The sequence below is a fragment of the Schistocerca serialis genome, chromosome 4 (genome assembly GCF_023864345.2).
Source record: "Schistocerca serialis cubense isolate TAMUIC-IGC-003099 chromosome 4, iqSchSeri2.2, whole genome shotgun sequence".
Classification (NCBI taxonomy): Eukaryota; Metazoa; Arthropoda; class Insecta; order Orthoptera; family Acrididae; genus Schistocerca; species Schistocerca serialis.
The window spans coordinates 440,223,827-440,243,158 of record NC_064641.1 but is presented as its reverse complement, the minus strand read 5'-3'; the positions used below and the strand labels follow the sequence as shown (position 1 = coordinate 440,243,158).

The window sequence follows — 19,332 nt, the reverse complement described above, 5'->3', positions numbered from 1 at the left end:
ATATGCTCTGATAATTCTGGTGTTACTTTTAATTAATGTTTACGCTCATTCTGCTGGACAGTAGCATACAGTACGAACTAAATCAGAGTTTTGGTCAATACTCTATCGACGTACAATGTTTGGTACCGATCTGAGCACCTGACATCTGGAGGTTTGGGTGTCAGTCAATCGTACAGCTCAGAATAATAATCACAGTCCCAGCAGACTTCTGTTGCACCTAGCTGATTCTGGAAAATTGTACCTCAATTTCCAGTGAGAGAATAAAGTTGTTTACCCTGTGACAGGGATTTCAGCTTCATAAAAAGGGACCAAAGGAAACAGGACAATTTGTGTGCTCTGCGTTATATCTCGGAGCCAGTTCATAGAAGTTTGTAAACAGGTAAATTTATTGTTAGAGACACTACTGTTACTGAAATGCTAGACTTGTAGTCTTGGTGGCAGCCACACTACAGAAAGACAAGAATTTATGAAGAAACTCTAAGTATTGGAAGACAAGGGAAAGCAACCACTCTGTTTGTAATAACACAAGAAATGGTAGCATTACTGCTTTTACAATGATCACTGTACTGATTAGTCACATTTTATATCTGAGGCCTTAAGTCCAATACAATCAAGGACTTGGAAAAACTCTAATATTGTCTGCCTGACTATCACCTATCATTCTCTGAAGATATTTTGTAGTGGCCTGTAAAGAAAAACAGCCAAAACAATCAGTGAGTGGACTCTCAAACACTGATGATTGTTGTAGAATAGTGCATCAGTACTGTAAAACTGTACATATTGTATCATATGCAGTCAAGATCAAGTTAATGTGACAGGCATCAGTTTCCAGCTTTTAATGATTAATTACATTACCAAAATATAACATTAGCAATTCAGTCTCCAGTCTGACAGTCACATTTGCACTGTATAACATAACAACGCCAATAAAGATGCCCATATGAAGTGCCTGTTCAGTTTCATAGGAGTAACAATAATTGAACACTGTAATAGACACTGTACTATTCTTAAATTACATTTTTCTATTTTGTATTTTTGTGAGAGCTGGTACTTACATTACACCAATACACATAGTGTTCCACATAACTCTGCAACCTCATATATTTCCTAACTGAAACAAAATGTGAAAATGCAACTGGCCAGTGATGCACCTATGTCCAGAGCTCACACAATGGGCAGGAATGCAAAATCCATTAAAGTAAATAAACATGACTTTCAACACAAAGTCCTATTTACTAAAATGGCACAGGTGGTTTTTTTCTGAAATGAAAACTGAGGTACAGTTTAGTGATAAGACTTGGAAACTTCAAGGTTGTGCGTTACATCTTGATGGCAAATGCACCCAGGTTCGATTCCTGGCCCTCGTACAAATTTTCACTGACTGCTTCAGCATTACATAAAATCATGATAAGTTATGAAAGCATATCTGTACGAGACCAGTAAAGTCTCCGAAATTGTGTCCTTTCATTTCCGTAAGTACCTGCACCTAGGTTTCAAGCTGGATTACATTCAATGCTAAGGTGCTAATCCAGAGCATGGACAGCTTTGGTAATTCTTTTCACGTGAAAGGGAAAATTTAAAGCAGACTGGGGCAGCAGAGAGAATTTGGCTCAAGGAGGGAGGAATGCCAGGGTAATCCATGAAGCTGTGTGAGCCACTGTATAAGGTGGCTTAGTGGCTAACGCACCTGTCCAGTAAGCAGGAGAACGAGATTAAATTCGCAACCTTAGTACAAATTTTCACTCTCCACTTCAATCTACGTAAACAAAACCTTCAACAGGTGTTTGAAGTGCACATCGTTTGCCACAGTATACTTTAAGAAACAGTGAACAAGTGAGTATTGCACAGATTGTTGTGTTTCTGGAGACAGCACTGCGCACACAGTGGTAATACGTAGTTGAATTTTCTCTGGTGTCGTCGGGGAACCATGAACACACATTTTCACTGCACCCCAGAACAGAAATGTAATGATTTCAAGTTGGGGGATTGGGCTGGCCAGCTCACAGCTCCACCCATTTGGGAACATAACATCTGCAACATCCACAACTTCTCTGGAAACATACACATAGTGTATGGGGCATCCATAATGCTGAAACCATATTGATAGACTTGTTTCCAGTCCCAGATCCTCTGTGAGAAGCAGTAGATTTGTATTGAAGTAATGATGCACCTTTCTGTCCATTTCATGTTCCCTGATAAAAATAGGGACCTAAAATATGGTTACTAAGGACTCCGCACCAAACATTGACTCCCTACTGTTAATGATGAGCAACCACATTAAACCAGTGGTGATTTTGCACAGATCAGTAGTGAACATTCTGCAGAATAACATGACCATGATTTGTGAATGAAGTTTCATCCATAAACAATGTGTCACTTAGGAATTTGAGACTAACTTGCAACCGCTGAAGTGCAAAATGACAGAATGCTGTGCGGGATTCAAAGTTCTTGGTGGACTTAGATATGAAATGTATGCCTGTACAACATTCTCCAGAAACTACTATGGATTATTGCAGAACCACGACGTGCAATCTGTTGTACACCACTCACCTCAGGATTGTGCACTACAATAGCCAGAACAGCAATTTTGTTCCCATTGTTGGTTGGTGTGTTTGTAAGTTAATGCTTTCTGGCAGCCCAGCTGCCTGTTTCCACAAGACTTATGGAGACATTGTAGTGGTACAAGGTAGAACACCATGAATCTGGATAGTATTCAGTGTAAAGTGCTACAGTGGTCGTTGCATTTCTGTGACAGATGCTGTACATTAATACGAGGTGTGGCTAGAAAAAAACCGGACTAGTACTGGTGAAACAATAAAACGAATGCAATAAGGCTGAAAGTCGCGTGGCCTGTCACGTGACTCTCGCTCCGCCTACTGCTAGAGTTTCATCTGCCTCCTGCACTCAGTCTGCCCGTGGCGTCTGTTTTAAGTAGTTGACGTTTTGTCTGTGCGTCGGAAAATGTTGAGTGTACAGAAAGCGTGTTAACATCAAATTTTGTTTCAAACTAGGAAAATCTGCAAGTGAAACATTTGTCATGTTACAACAAGTGTACGGCGATGATTGTTTATCGCGAACACAAGTGTTTGAGTGGTTTAAACGATTTAAAGATGGCCGCGAAGACACCAGTGATGACACTCGCACTGGCAGACCATTGTCAGCAAAAACTGATGCAAACATTGAAAAAATTGGTAAACTTGTTCGACAAGATCGCCGTTTAACAATCAGAGCAGTGTCTGAGTTAACAGGAGTTGACAAGGAAAGTGTTAGGCAGATTCTTCATGAAAGTTTCAACATGAACAAAGTGTGTTCAAAAATGGTTCCAAAGTGTCTCACAATTGAACAGAAGGAACGCCGAAGAATGATTTGTTCTGACATCCTGGAAAACATTGAAAGTGATCCCACCTTCTTACAAAATGTTATTACTTGCGATGAATCGTGGTTTTTTACTTACGATCCCGAAACTAAACACCAATCGATGCATTGGAAAACTCCTGGTTCTCCACGACAAAAAAAGCACGAATGTCAAAATCGAAATTCAAGGCAATGATGATTGTTTTTTTTTTTTTGACATCAAAGGGATTGTGCACATTGATTGGGTACCAGAGGGACAAACAGTGAATCAGCATTACTACATTAGCGTCCTGGCTACCCTACGTGAGCGAGTACGGAGAAAACGGAACGATTTGTGGAGAAAAAAGTCATGGATCCTTCACCAAGACAATGCCCCAGCTCACAGTGCGTTGTCAGTGAAGACGTTTTTTGGCAAAACACAACATTCCCATCTTAGATCATCCACCCTACTCACCTGATTTGGCCCCCTGTGACTTTTTTCTTTTCCCTAAAGTCAAGTCAGCTTTGAAAGGAACTAGATTTGAGACTGTTGAAGCAGTAAAAGAAAAAGCGACGGAAGTAATGTATGGACTTACCGAAAATGATCTGCAGCATTGCTATGAACAGTGGAAAATTCGTATGGAGCGGTGTAGAGACCGAGGAGGAGAGTACGTTGAAGGAGATAACATGAAATTGTAAATAAATGTTTTTTCCAGCATCAGTCCTGTTTTTTTCTAACTGCACTTCGTATAATATGTAGTTTTTCTTCATTATTGAAGACTGGCTTATCGACAAAATGAAAGCAAATGTAAAAAGCCACACCAGAGCATAGAGAGCAATATCTACTCAAATTTAAAATGCATTGCAGTTTATTTCCCTGTTTGACAACACCAGCAGTCCAGTAGATTTGATCATGATATGCTAGTGGACTGAACAATGAATGTATAATGTGCATACTGATATTGCTCTGCTTACAGCAGGTTTCAGAACTGTCCAGGCAACTTTTGCATTGTGCAATACAACAGAAACTAAGGCACCATTGCCATTCTTTAAAGTCCAAACAATTCAGAAAGTATGAGATTTAGAACAGCGAAACTAAGTCCACTGTCACTAATTGTACCTCAACTTTTCACTTCAACAAAAAAACATACATGTGCCACTTATATGGGGTGTGCATTCATGCCAATTGTATGATCCCCTGACCTAGGTGCGTCCCTGGCCAACTGTATTTTTCACATTTTATTTCATTTCAGAAATACGAGGTTGCAGAGTTAGAAACCCTGTACACTTTAAATGATTAACCATTCAAGGCTTCATAAGTGTTGTATCAGTCTTAACCTTTACATTTACTTCACATAAGGTATGAAACATGGACACACTATCTCTCTCTCTCTCTCTCTCTCTCTCTCACCAGCAACACCACAACATCAAATTAGAGCAAACTTTCCACTATACAGCATATTATATTTATTCAATTCATTTGTCCATACAGCTGTGGGTTTTTAAGATGATATTTCACTTTCCACTGACAACATGATACTTAAATCCCGTCCTCTGGCATCGACAAGTAAAGGAACACATGGTGTCGGTGCCTCAAAACATACATACATACATACATACATATATATTTAAAAACATTACTAAATCATATTATGAGGTCATTACATTGTCAGTCTATAAAAACATAAACTTGAGCCTCTTTTTTTTTAAAGGGGGTGAGGCTGTACTTTCTAATTGTAGTCGCCTGATGATGGGATTTATGTATTTTGAAGCTAAATGTGAGCTAGTAAATCTTCAAAATACAGCCATATGGGCAAGCATATTGAATAAATGCAAGTATTACAACTTTGACGATCCCTTTCCATCTTACTATGGAATCTGCAAAGTCCAGAGGTGTTAAAACACACCTCTCTGGTCTTATAGAAGGTCTGCTGTCATTGTAATCATTTGGTTTAACAGATAGGGTCACTGTGTCATCAAATGTATCCAGACAATTATTGGTGGACACTAATATGGGATGCATTCAGCCTTCACTTTTGACAGCTTGAAATCCGCTGGAGACACTTTCAATGAGCTGTCTGTATGTGTGTGCAGGAATGGCACCCTACTCTTCCTCAAGAGCCAAAACCAGAGGAGCACGAGATTAGTGTTTAACATTGCGTGAACAGTGAGATAATTAGAGACAGAAAACACGCTCGGATTAGGGGAGGATGGAGAAGGAAACTAGTTGTGCCCTCTCATAGGAACCATCCCAATATTTGCCTTCATTGATTTACGGAACTCGTGGAAAATCTAAATCAGTATGGCGGGATGTGGGTTTAAACTGTCATCCTGCCGAATGTGAGCCATGTGTGTTAACCGCTGTGCTACCCACTGCCCAGAGGACTAGTGATGTTGGATGCTGGGGTCTGGAGTGAAATCAATGTTCTAACTCATTGCAAAGAACTTCCATTGGCTTCAGGTTGGGACTCTGGGCAGGCCAGTCCATTTCAGGAATGTTACTGTCTGTAAGCGAGTGCCTCATAAACATCATTTAAGGAAAAAGTCATTCTCTTGCTGATACAAACATCACCTCCGAACAGTTCTACTGTACACAGTACACAATGCTGTAAATATGTTCACATCCCACCATATTTAGCATTTTCATATGCACAACAAGCAGATCACACCGTAACCACAAAAAAACACACTCGTACTGTAATATTAACACCTCTGTAGTTCACTGTTGGTACTACACTGATGGCAAGTTATGTTCTTCAGGCACTCGTGAAACCCAAATCCTTTCCTCAGATTGCCACAGTGTATAGCAGGATTGACCACTTGTTTCCTGTGTTCCACTGTCCAGTGGTTTCTCTCTTTATACCACCTCAAGCATCACTTAGCACTGACAGTGGAAATGTGTGGCTTATGGAGAGCTGCTCAGCCATTCTACCCCATTTATTCTTTTTATACCCCTGCTCACACTCATTGTTCTAGCTTAGCAGCTCAAAGCACCGAAATGAGTCCTTCAAACAATGGAAAATCCAGGATGAAATGTAACAATATTAGAAAAGGCACGAGCGCGCACACTCGCACTCTCTTCCTTTTCCGCTCCCCCCCCCCCCCCCCCCCCCCCCCTACCTCTCTCCTACCCTCTGCCTCTCTGCCTAGCCTGCAGCATTTCACTGTCCGCCACCCCCACCATAATATCCCTCCCTACCCCAGGTTCCTCCTTATTCACACCCAGTCGTCAATCCCATCATGCACTGGTGCAAATGATTCCTTCCAATGACTTCATGTGATTTTTTTACAACCACCCTCTTGGTTTAGCTGTTGATGTTCCCTTGCATTTCTGCTTTACAATTGCATCACAAGCAGTCAACTGGCCAGCTTTAAAAGGGCTGAAATGTCCCTGATAGATTTGTCACTCAGGTAACATCCAGTGACTAAAACTTGTTCAAGGTCACTGAGCTGTACTGTCACTGCTTCTCTACTGACAACCCAATACTCCCCACCTCACTGAGCGAGGTGGCGCAGTGGTTAGCACACTGGACTCGCATTTGGGAGGATGACGGTTCAATCCCGTCTCCGGCCATCCTGATTTAGGTTTTCCGTGATTTCCCTAAATCGTTTCAGGCAAATGCCAGGATGGTTCATTTGAAAGGGCACGGCCGATTTCCTTCCCAATCCTTCCCTAACCTGAGCTTGCGTTCCGTCTCTAATGACCTCGTTGTCGACGGGACGTTAAACACTAACCACCACCACCACCACCACCACCACCACCACCACCACCACCACCACCACTCCCCACCTCCTTTTATACCGGTGGGTGTGTCTCTTGTGACATCTAGTGGTAAATCCTGCATTACATAGGGGTGCCAAAATACTTTTGATCAGATAGTGTATAAATAAGCTGATTTTAAATGTTGTACTTACTGCATGTGTCAAAAAGTTACATGTACCTGAGTTGGAAAACTCAAAAGATGACATGATTGGCTACTCTTTGAGAGGCCTTATTGTTGCTGAGTTTATCTAAGAGATCCTGATCTATTCAGACAGAATAGATAATAGATATTCAGGCTCATACTGAAAGTAAGGAAATAACAACTAATATAAATAGTAATTGTGAACAAATGAAATTGGTGAACATACCCCCACTTCAAAGGTGCTGGGAAGGTGGAATGAGAAGATACAGTTCTGTTTCACTTAGGGATGTACATGATTTGCAGGCGGAGCCAATGATAAAAATAATATTGTAAGTCAGCAATTATGTGATTAATATTTTGGTCGAACATCACTTATAACTAAATCAAACTGTCACATCCTTGAAGCTACTACCTGACAATGTTAAACATGTTATAACTCCAACTACATTCTGTCTTGGCCTATCATGAGTTTCCACAAAGGAATCTCGTAAACTGGAATGGTTTGTGTCCTACTTTTGGCATCATTATGAGCAAAAGAGCAACAATGTTCTTTGCTAAGACTGCATTAGGTATATCCATGTAGTAATTAATACAAAACCATACAAAGGAAAGCCTTTTTAAAAACAAGAAAAGATGATTTCCGTAATTGGAGAAAGTGACAGAAAAGTTCAAAGTACACGAGAAGAGTCTTTTTCACTGAGATCCTGTCAAATTTTTCAGCAGTGTGAAACTACCATAGATGTCATTGACCAACTGGACAGGAAACACACTGACATATCATGAAATTCATGAAATGAATACGGGAAACGTCATTACGGTTCTTGAAGAGAAGAAGCATGATGTGCCAGAACTGAAGATCTGGCTGAAGAGCTGCGACACTAGGCTAGTGCCAGAGATACAAAATGAAATACTGGAAACTATGGCTCGCATGAGACATTGTGCAGCAAATAAAAAGTTCCTAGTTTTACGGAATTACTGCAGATTTGACAATGGACATGGCTCCAGGAGCAGTTCACTCTTTGTGTACTTGGTGTTGAACCAGAGATGCTCCATGTAAAAGATCTTTGTCTGGGTTTATGCAGTGGGGCTGACTCCAGGGCACAAACATTATCAACAAATACATCCTTCTAAGGCTCTCACTGGGAAATTAGTTTCTACTTGCCCATTCTTTTGGTGGTCCAGCTAGTATGCCTGGATGGAACAAAAGTGTGAAAGAAATCCATCTTAAAGACCAGCCAAAGACCTATTACATCAACTGCAGCAATCATTGTTTAGTCTAACACTACATGAAGTTTCAAGATGCTGTGTTCCATTGTGTGATGTCTAGGTAACTGTGAAAGGTGTCTCAAATATAATTGTGGAATCCAAAAAAGGAAGAATACATACAAATATGTTTTCCTACCATCTGGGGTCAAAACCAAAGTATTGAATGCAGAGAGTGCTATCACACAAAGGACATTCTGTCCTGTGGAACTATGCGAAGCAGTTTGAGATTTTTTTTTTCCCTTAATATGGTGTGTATGGAGCATCCAAAGAACTGGCCAGATCTCTACAAATTCAAGGTGTTAATGCAGCTAGAGAAATCTGAGCGATTCTCATGGCAAAAAATAATGCCAAGAGAGGTTGAAACACACAGAAAGACAGTCTGTTCCTGAGGAACTATTGTCTGAAATTCTTGATGTCTTTCTGAATGAAACCGATTCAAGTTTCGACCAAGAGGATCTGAAGCAACTTTCCAGTCTTAAAGGAAATACTTGTTATGTCCTCCCAAAGGAGCTCTGATCTACATGACATTTGTAGGAGTCCTGTAATAGAAACAGCAGACCTCAGCCTGTACATGCTTTGTGCACAGCTTGAAAAGCTGTAAACAATTACGATTAGTGTACAACCATGTAATGTATCTGCTCTATTTGTAGATAATAAAAATGATAACATGTACGAAAATAAAATGTTAGTGAGGAAGTAATTGCGGAAGAGCACAACATTGTTTTGTAGAGCTACTCACACAACTAAATGACTACCATCAGATTTTTTTATTATGGAGACTAGAGTTTCAACTTTAATTACAAGCAAATGAAGAGGCCTATTGTAAAATGAGTTATATCAATATTTCTCATAGTATGTAATAGAGGGAAACATTTCACGTGGGAAAAATATATCTAAAAACAAAGATGATGTAACTTAACAAATGAAAGCATTGGTATGTTGATAGAGACACTAACACACACACACACACACACACACACACACACACACACACACACACACACATCCATCCGCACATATACAGACACAAGCAGACATACGTAAAGGCAAAGAGTTTGGGCAGAGATGTCAGTTGAGGCAGAAGTACAGAGGCAAAGATGTTGTCGAATGACAGGTGAGGTATGAGCGGCGGCAACTTGAAATTAGCGGAGGTGGAAGCTTGGTGGGTAACGGGAAGAGAGGATATATTTAAGGGCAAGTTCCCATCTCCGGAGTTCTGATAGGTTGGTGTTAGTGGGAAGTATCCAGATAACCCGGACGGTGTAAGACTGTGCCAAGATGTGATGGCCGTGATCCTCATTACCAACAAACGCTGTCTGCCTGTGTCCATTCATGTGAATGGACAGTTTGTTGCTGGTCATTCCCACATAGAAAGCTTCACAGTGTAGGCAGGTCAGTTGGTAAATCACGTGGGTGCTTTCACAAGTGGCTCTGCTTTTGATCATGTACACCTTCCGGGTTACAGGACTGGAGTAGGTGGTGGTAGGAGGGTGCATGGGAAAGGTTTTACACTGGGGCTGTTACAAGGGTAGGAGCCAGAGGGTAGGTAAGGTGGTTTGGGGATTTCATAGGAATGAACCAAGAGGTTACAAAGGTTAAGTGGACGGTGGAAAGAAACTCTTGGTGGAGCGGGGAGGATTTCATGAAGGATGGATCTCATTTCAGGGCAGGATTTGAGGAAGTCGTATCCCTGCTGGAGAGCCACATTCAGAGTCTTATCCAGTCCCGGAAAGTATCGGGGCACTTTTGGGGTTCTTCTGTGGGAGGTTCTGGGTTTGAGGGGATGAGGAAGTGGCTCTGGTAATTTGCTTCTGTACCAGGTCGGGAGAGTAGTTGCGGGATGTGAAAGCTGTTTTCAGGTTGTTGGTGTAATGGTTCAGGGATTCAGGACTGGAGCAGATTCATTTGCCACAGAGCTAGGCTGTAGCGAAGGGACCGTTTGGTATGGAATGGGTGGCAGCTGTCATAATGGAGGTACTATTGCTTGTTGGTGGGTTTGATGTGGACGGATTTGTGAAGCTGGCCATTGGACAGATGGAGGTCAACGTCAAGGGAAATGGCGTGGGATTTGGAGTAGGACCAGGTGAATCTGATGGAACCAAAGGAGTTGAGGTTGGAGAGGAAATTCTGGAGTTCTTCTTCACTGTGAGTCCAGATCATGAAGATGTCATCAATAAATCTGTACCAAACTTTGGGTTGGCAGGCCTGGGTAACCAAGAAGGCTTCCTCTAAGCGACCCATAAATAGGTTGGCGTACAAGGGGACCATCCTGGTACCCATGGCTGTTCCCTTTAATTGTTGGTATGTCTGGCCTTCAAAAGTGAAGACGTTGTGAGTCAGGATGAAGCTGGCTAAGGTAATGAGGAAAGAGGTTTTAGGTGATCAGCATGAAAGGAAGTGCTCCATCGCAGCGAGGCCCTGGACGTGCGAAATGTTAAGGAAGTGGCATCAATGGTTATGAGGATGGTTTCCGCGGTAACAGATTGGGTAAGGATTCCAGGGGTACTAAGGATTGTCCAATTCTGGCGTCTTTGCTATGAACTTCTCATTTGAAAACTATGTAGCTTGAAATGTATTAGCCCAATGTTAATAAAATTTCAATAGGTTATAGGCACAGATATTGGTAGTGGAAATCTCAAGTTAGAGAAGTTTTCAGTCTCTCACAAAGAAGTTCTTATGATTTTTCTCAAGTAACTTTTTCTCAGCCCAGGATAAACATTTACAGAAAGTGTGCATTTTCTTTGAAGGTCTCTTTTGTAGTTGTGAGAAGCTACAACCACTGTGACTGTACAGTGCAATATGGATTTTATAAAGAGTGATACTTAAGGTATGGTTCTGTGTGTGCTGGACCCCGTGATTAACAGTGTACATGGCTGTGAAAATGAGTGCGTTGCTGCCATGAAATCCCAGGTTGTTGGAAAATGTTTTTCCTGTGTGTAGCAAGATAGTGTCAGATTCCATCACTAAGCCCACTGTTATTCCCACAGTCCAGTACACACAGAAACAGTCTTAAATACCACTATTATAAAATGCATGTTGCACTGTACGGTCACAGCAGTTGCAGCTTCTTACAACAACAAAAGAGATCTTCAAAAAATCTGTGCTTTCTGTTTTATGTTCATTCTGGGCAGAGAAAAAAAATGATAAGAACTTTTTCTTTTTGTTGACTGAAAAACTCTGTAATATGAGACTTCCGCTGCCGATATATATGCTTACAACCTATTAAAATTTCATAAACATCGGACAAATATATTTCAAGCTATATAGTTTCGAAGCGAGCAGTTCACAGCGAAGAAAACCAGACAATGCTTAGAACAAACTAGAAGTTAAATATTTATATTTAACTTTAAAACCAAATTGCTCCATCTAGTCTAAAAAAGAATAAAACAAGAAAAATAATGGTATAACTCATTCTGCAATAGGCCTATTGGTTCACTTGTAATTAAAACTTATACTCAAGTCTCCGTAGTAAAAAATTCTATAGCAGAGACATACATGCTGAACATCTGCCTACAGAATGACTTTCAGCAAGGTTAATTAACATATACTGAACATATGAACTTTTTTTAAAATTTACATTCTGGTATGTTATACAAGTTTTCCAGTGGGTCTATCTCGAGTTGCCACACATTCATTGACTTTACTAGAAATAGTAGCTGGCAAGAGTGCGGAAAAACTTGAAGTTCTTTACAACAAAAGGAAACAAAAAAATAAATTTTGATGATTCTCTTGAATTCGTGAAATTCTGCTCTAAGTGCAGTAATGTCTTAGTAAACAAAGTTGGAAAATGTCTTGCAGCAGGCCTAACTCAATAGAAAAGCCTCAGAAATAATGTCTTGTAATGTATTATTTTACACAAATTACTTTCTCAATGGAAAATAATAATAGTAATAAAGCACAGTATCTTAAATTGCATATTCTCAAATGAGGAACCGATTGTAACCATGGAATTTGATTTGATTCAAGATATTCAAGGGACAACAAATGTGAGGCAAATATTTGTAAATGCTTCAGTGACACTGATTAAGCTGACTTTAAAAACAATATACAATCATCTGTGATGTGTTTGTAGTAGAGCTGTCCACAGTTCAAAGACAGAATATTAATCATTACAGGAATTTGCAGACATGCCTTTATTATATGCTACAACAGGATGTAGTGTCTGGGAAGGTGAAAGAGTGTACAGAAAAAGTTTCACAACAAGTGTCATCTCAATTGGAAGCAATTTTTATTTTCATCCATAGGAACTTGGGAGACATTGGATCATTCAAGCCACAGAAGGCTGGTCAAGATCTCAAGAAAGAAATGATACTTCAGATTTTGAGGGAATATTGTTTGATCATATGGGAGCAGATTCGTCAATAAGCACCAATTTTGCAGCAGCATGCACATTTAGAAGAATGTAGTGTGGAGGGAAAAAGACGAAGAGGAAGACCATGGCTGAGGTACATGGGTCAAATCGTGAAAGATGCGGGATGTAACACCTATAAAGAAATGAAGAGAAAAGATGAAAGACTCACAGAATGGAGACAGGCTGCCATTGTAGCTGTTGCAAACCAATTCTTGGATTGACCACTACAGAAGAAGAAGTAGTGTGGAGGCCACTGGCAGAGCAGCAATTACACAACTATAATAAAGAATGAGTGCAAGCACTAGGTTAAGGTGGTTTTGAGTCCAGAATTCGGTTTCACCTACAGAGAATCATGTGATATCTCTTTAAATGATGATAGTGGTTTCATAAGCACGATTGCCACATCTGGAGTAATAAAAATTCCCCGTTCCATGGCTAGTGCAACTGCTGAATCTCTCTAATAAAAAAATTTTGTACAGTGTTAGATGAAGTTTTAGTGGATGCAAACTAGTAAAAGCTGATAAGGAACCAGTCGGTAGGATCATAAGCACTTGTCTATTTGCACAACAGACAACAGGAATAATTAACATAGTGTGCATAAAATTTTATGCACCATTGTAATGAAAGCATTAAAACTTGGGTGTCACTTTGAACAGTTGCTGTAAACAGCAGCTGTTGCAGCAAGGTGTAAGTTGTACATAAAAATAAAAATATTAATTTCTGAACATTTTATGCCTCATCTTGAAGTACTCAGTTTAGGAATCTCTATCATCTGTAATGTTTTGACCCTATGTGTTTGGTTGGTTGGTTTCTGGGATTGAAGGATGTTTGGAATGCCCTTTATGTTAAGGAGAGATGGGTAGATCTGAACAATAACCAGACTGTTTAATAATGTGTCTGTATGCCATTTATTTCACAGGCACTGACATTAACGTTTCCTAACAGAATATAAAGAGTAAGATAAAAGCAAAGGCAAAGGTCATAGAAAGATTTATTGTATCCTTTATCTCAAATGATCACCTTTCAAGAGGAAATTTTGCTATAATGTAAAAACTAACACTAGTGAAAATTTAACACCAATGTACTTGACAAGAATCAATTTCAAACCTCAGTTTGGGTTTATGATTATAAACAAATGATCACATTAAAGATTGTGGAGATGGAAAAAGAGAGAAAATGTTTTTACGTAGTTTATGTTTTCAAATTTTCAGGCAGAATAAATAGTTTGCCAAACTGGAATTCCAACCAGGAACCTTGTCTTTCATAAGCAATGCTTGTATTTTATTGGATTTCCCAGTTCTGAACAGTGGATATGTTTACATTTATCATGAAGCCACTTATGACAATGACAGTTTGTCAATTGCCATTATGTGCTTCAGTGATAATGGTCTTTAAATTCTCCTTTTGATTTTACAGACATTTGTGAAATTATGCACTAAGTTCAAATTCAGTGAAAATTTCCCTCGCAATCGCACACACTTCTACTGCATTGCAGTTCATGAGTTAGCAGTGCATGTGTACCACCAAGTACGATCTTCTGGAATTCATCCTTTTAGCACTTGATAGGAGCATCATGAGGGCTTCTACTTGTGTTCACCTTACTGAACAAAATTTGTGGAAGAAGTCTTTTTTTCTCTCATCTCTTGGAGATGCTCATTTCCATCTCAGTTTTTGACTGAAGGCGGTGGCTTCTATACTGTTCATCTTCGCCTTCTGAAGAACAGTAGTGTTTCATGTGAAGCAATCATATTTATCATTCATAGTGTATCAAGCTTCTGTTGTTCATTCTAGTTTCTGTGTCTTTTAGGTTGGCATATGGGTACTGGAGCTAGTGATATTTTTTTATGGACACTGTACTACTTGTGTTTGACATTCTTGGAGGCTCTTATTGAAGTCAGTCTGGACACAAGTTGTTGAAGCTTGTTTTAAATTTGTTACTGATTGTGTTGATGGAGACAAATTCTTACCCTTCCACAAACTGCAGTGTTCACATCATCTACTTCGGTCACACACTGTTCCATAAACCACTGGCTCGTAGTTTTTGGGAATTGTGAGACCTGTGCATAGACATTTCGTGCCACATACCTGCAGTAAGTACCAAGGACTTTTCGAATCTATGCTGTGCAGAATCACTGCTGTATTGCAGTCCAAATGTGGACCAACGAGCAAATAAGGTGGCAATCATAATATTTTGGCTCACCAGTGTATGTACTGAGAATACTAGAATGGTAACTGTTACATTAGGTTTGTTTTAGAGGTCAAGCCACTTCCTCTCTTTCGGAATTTGCACATGAAATATTTCATGACCAACTATATATTTGAAAGGCCACTACTTAATGAATCTGGCATTGTAAGTTACCATGCTCAGCAAGGGGTGCAAGAACATTGTGTACTGCATTTTGTTATATTGCAGAGCCTATTACCCTTTTCGTACTATGTGGATATTTTAGTCAGTACCAATTACAATGGAACTAGCGGAGGATAGCAGTGATAAAAGCTGTGGTAAGAGTAATGAATTATACTACCATAGTTTCTCATTTCGCATTAAACTGAAATCCTTTTCCATAAGTCTAAACTAATAACGCCTCCTTAAACATCAATTTTTTTTTTTACATTAAGAAATGCTTTCCTATTCCTGGGACCCTGTCATCATAATTCCTGATAATGTCACCAGTCTCACTGCCATTGACAGTGCTACATCATCAGATGAACAACAAAAACAATTTTGCTTAATCAGAAAGGAGTTAGAGGTTTTTTGGGGGAGGGGGAGGGGGAGGAGAGGTAGCAGAATTGATAAGACCAAATATGACAGTAAATGCAGTTAAGCAGGATCCTGATGAGTGAAGTAAGAAAATTTCGATTTCTTTCAATGTAAATGTTTAAGTCTTAAATACTACAAAATTGTATTGTTCCTTAACATGTTTACAACATTTACCAAAAGCTTGCATTTAAATTCTTCACTCACAGTTTGAGGTTTTCCTGTCAGACATATCTGGCAACAAATTATTTAATAGTGTCATAGTGAATATTATACACAGTGGAGCTATTTAGTGTTCATTCTCGGAAATTCTGAAAATACTATACAAACAACAACAAGGGAAATTTTCAAGAACATGTATCATATGTAATATATGTATAAAATGAAGTAACCATTAACTTTCAATTTATTACTATAGAAAGTTGTTTTCTGCTTGTCACCTGTTAAAAACTGAACAGGAATTATTAATTGCATAGCTGTAACAATAATCTGGATACTATTATATTAAGAATTAAAATTCTCGACATATAAAATGTTGTTTCAAAATCTAAAATAGCAAAATCTGTTATGAAGACCCTTTTACTTTTAAACAGAGAATAATTTTTCCAAGCTATTCGAATTACAACTATCTGCCATTAAAACAACAAAATTAGAACTGTCTACAATAGATACTTCACTTTGGGAAGGTTATTTGGCAAGTTTCTGTTTGGATCTATTATGTAAAAGCATACTTGTCCCTGAACATTATTTAAAAAAAAAAAAAAACTTAGAAATTTAACTTTTTATGGCTGGTAAACAATTTTGTGCATCCACACTTAAATTTTCTTTCATTTGACAGGTTGGAAAGAAGGGCAGTCAGAGAGGTTACTTCAATTTAATCTCCTCTGTGACTGTTGGTCAGAATGGAGAAATCATTGTTGCAGACTCAAGAATCCAAGTGTTCTCAGCAAAAGGTGATTTCATGGAGGAGCTCTACCCTGAGGGCAAAGGTTAGCATGTAGATCACTGTATGCACAATATTGCTAGAAAAAAGGAAGCATTTCTTTAGCAAAACAGGACCATCTCATATACTTATATTAGTACTGCCAAATTTATAGTGAATAAGTGTGTGCCCATCCAGCTTCATATTATATTGGTGTTATTTTCTAAGATAACCATTAAATCACAATATAATATACATACAGCCTCCTATTAACTGTATATTTATATTTTTTACATTTATCTTTTACAGGTCGTGGAAGATATGGTGGGATTGTCGTTGATGCCCACAATCACATAATTGCTACACGGTCGGAAAAAAATCGAAACTATGTTCAGGTGCTGAGATTCAGTGATGGTACCTTAGTTTCAACTATAGATTCTCACGAGTCTAGACTGAAAAGACCCAGTGGCATGGCAGTTACCAGTGACTTTCATGTCATTGTCGTTGATTTGGGCAATGATTGTGTCAAGAAATACAGATACTGGTAATATTGTCAGGAACATTAGCACAAGTTTTTGAACAACAACTGCATGTGTTCATTGAAAAATACCCTCTTCAGTTTTTGCATTTTTTTTAATTCACAAGGATGAGTAGAATACTCATTACTATGGACAAATTTTCAAAAGCTGCATAGAGATTTAATGTCACAGTTCCATTGGTTTATTGCACATGATCATTACATTTAAAATAGATCAAAATTTATTACCATCATCATCTTTAGATTAGATTACGGAATAGTATTTTGTCAGTAGTACCAAGTACTCGGCATCACACTGAAGAGGAAGTTTGGCTATGTATAATTTCAGTTCTCAGCTAGTCTCTTCAATTTGTACTATACAGTGTACAGTAGCCAACTTTAGTGTCACTTCTGAAGCAGTAATTTATTTTGACAAAATTACAAATTGCCTTTCTAATTTCTAAAGGCAATATTTCTGCGAAATTTAGAAGATAATAAAATTGTGTGACTGCCAGGTCACATAATTTATAGGTATGTTAGCCTCTGAGTTTCTATAAGAACAGCAGTATACCAGTGTGGAAGTACATGAATCTTCCTGTTAGCTCTTAGTGCTTTTGCACATAATTAATGCTATATTGTAAGCAAGACTTCCTCTGTAAATGTTACTCTTTTATAGGCAGGTTAATTTAGAAAAAAATGCTTTCAGTTCTATAACTTAATTTCCTTTACACTGAGGGGATGATACTACCGTAACTAATAGGGAAATTCATTATGTGTCCAATTCATGCCTCTTTACAAATAGCTTTGAGAGAAAAATTACACTGGTGAATTTTTTCAGCTAAAAAATACTATTTTTAAATGTAACAAGTGGCACTGTGAAATCTCCCCCCAAAAAACCTTGTTTTCTTCTATTAGTTGTAAAATAACTCATTTAACATAAAACCAGCACTATGTGACAAGTCTGTTCAATACCCATTAATACGTCTGCTGCCAGCATCATTAAGACATGAAATGTTGCATATATTCTGAGGAAGGTCTGACTGTGGCAGAAATACAAGCAGTATGTATGCAACAAACTAATATCTATCTTTGTAGAATATGTCGATAACATTCAGGTGCTAACTGATTAACTCAAGGAAGTATCCACTGCTTATGCTGATGGCCCGGAGGCGTATTGTGTAATTTTTTAAAATTTTGTCTTTGCACTGTTTAATCTTCGAGAATGCTTCAGAATGACAATCGTTTACAGAACTGTATCTCAGAGAATACCCTTATTATATTTTTGTTTGTCCTTTTGAAGATGTATATTAATAGTCTGTACATTTGTGTACTTGTAAATAACTTATCAGAGAAAGTGTTTCTTTTCATTAAGACTGATTTTGTTTTCTATTAACAGCTGTACATAGAATCTGTACATCCTAATTCTAAATGTCATTGTGTTTCAGCGTGTGATATTAATATGTGATCTTGTCGATTGTTCTTACAAAATATACTTGAATAAATTTCACATTGTATAAAATTATGTATTTCATTCTTTAGCCTTCCTTTCAGCCCTTTGTGAAGTACTGTTCTTTATGCATGCAAGCTGTTAAAATATATAAATATATTAAAAACATTCACATTATAAGTCACTTACAGTTACACTGCAAATTTCCTTCGTCTTTCTTACAATGAGGTGATAAGACTGTTGGAAAGTTTCAGCTAATACACACTTGTGGCCACAACAAAAAAAATTTATCTACTTACCATTCTTAGCAGTGTTATAATTACCACAATAAAATGTAAAAGTAGTTTGCTAAATTTTGTAGGAGCTATTCTGTCAGTCACTGACATTGATAACACTTTTAATTTTTAATATTGCTCTTTACATATTGATGCCTGCATAAAAGTTAGGTTAAAGTCATTTGTTAGAACTTTTAGTTGTAACCAAATGAGAAATAACACTTTATTGCTGGAGCTATGAAAAAGAAATCCTGTGTCACTATTATACTTTTTGTGTATGCAAACAGTAAAAAGTCCACAGTTATTGCAGAGACTTCGCTCCCCACATGAGTCATTGAAATGATCATCTTGAGGTTGAAACTCTTCTACCTGTGTTTGTTTGCAAATAGATTTGTAGTTGGAGATGATCTGCCTTAAGTAAAACACAATTTTTTTCTCTTTTTTTATTCTCCAGACACTTTTCACTGAAGTTCCAGCAACATTAGTGGTTTTCTTGTTACCACATGCTGTGGATTTCTTGTGAAATGAAACAAGTGAATTAAATCACATAAAATCCAC

At 38.4% G+C, this 19,332-nt stretch overlaps 1 protein-coding gene across 5 annotated transcripts in view; it reads left to right on the top strand.

Moving 5' to 3' along the window:
- LOC126475060 (tripartite motif-containing protein 2-like) overlaps nucleotides 1-18,521 on the top strand; it is a 454,750-nt gene extending 436,229 nt beyond the window's left edge. For all 5 annotated transcript variants that reach the window (XM_050102612.1, XM_050102615.1, XM_050102611.1 and 2 more), the window contains exons 8-9: nucleotides 16,452-16,602; nucleotides 16,845-18,521. In XM_050102612.1, the coding sequence (XP_049958569.1) occupies nucleotides 16,452-16,602; nucleotides 16,845-17,083 (390 nt within the window). In that variant the 3' untranslated portion in view covers nucleotides 17,084-18,521. The remainder of the gene's footprint in view (nucleotides 1-16,451; nucleotides 16,603-16,844) is intronic.
- Nucleotides 18,522-19,332: the final 811 nt, after the last annotated feature.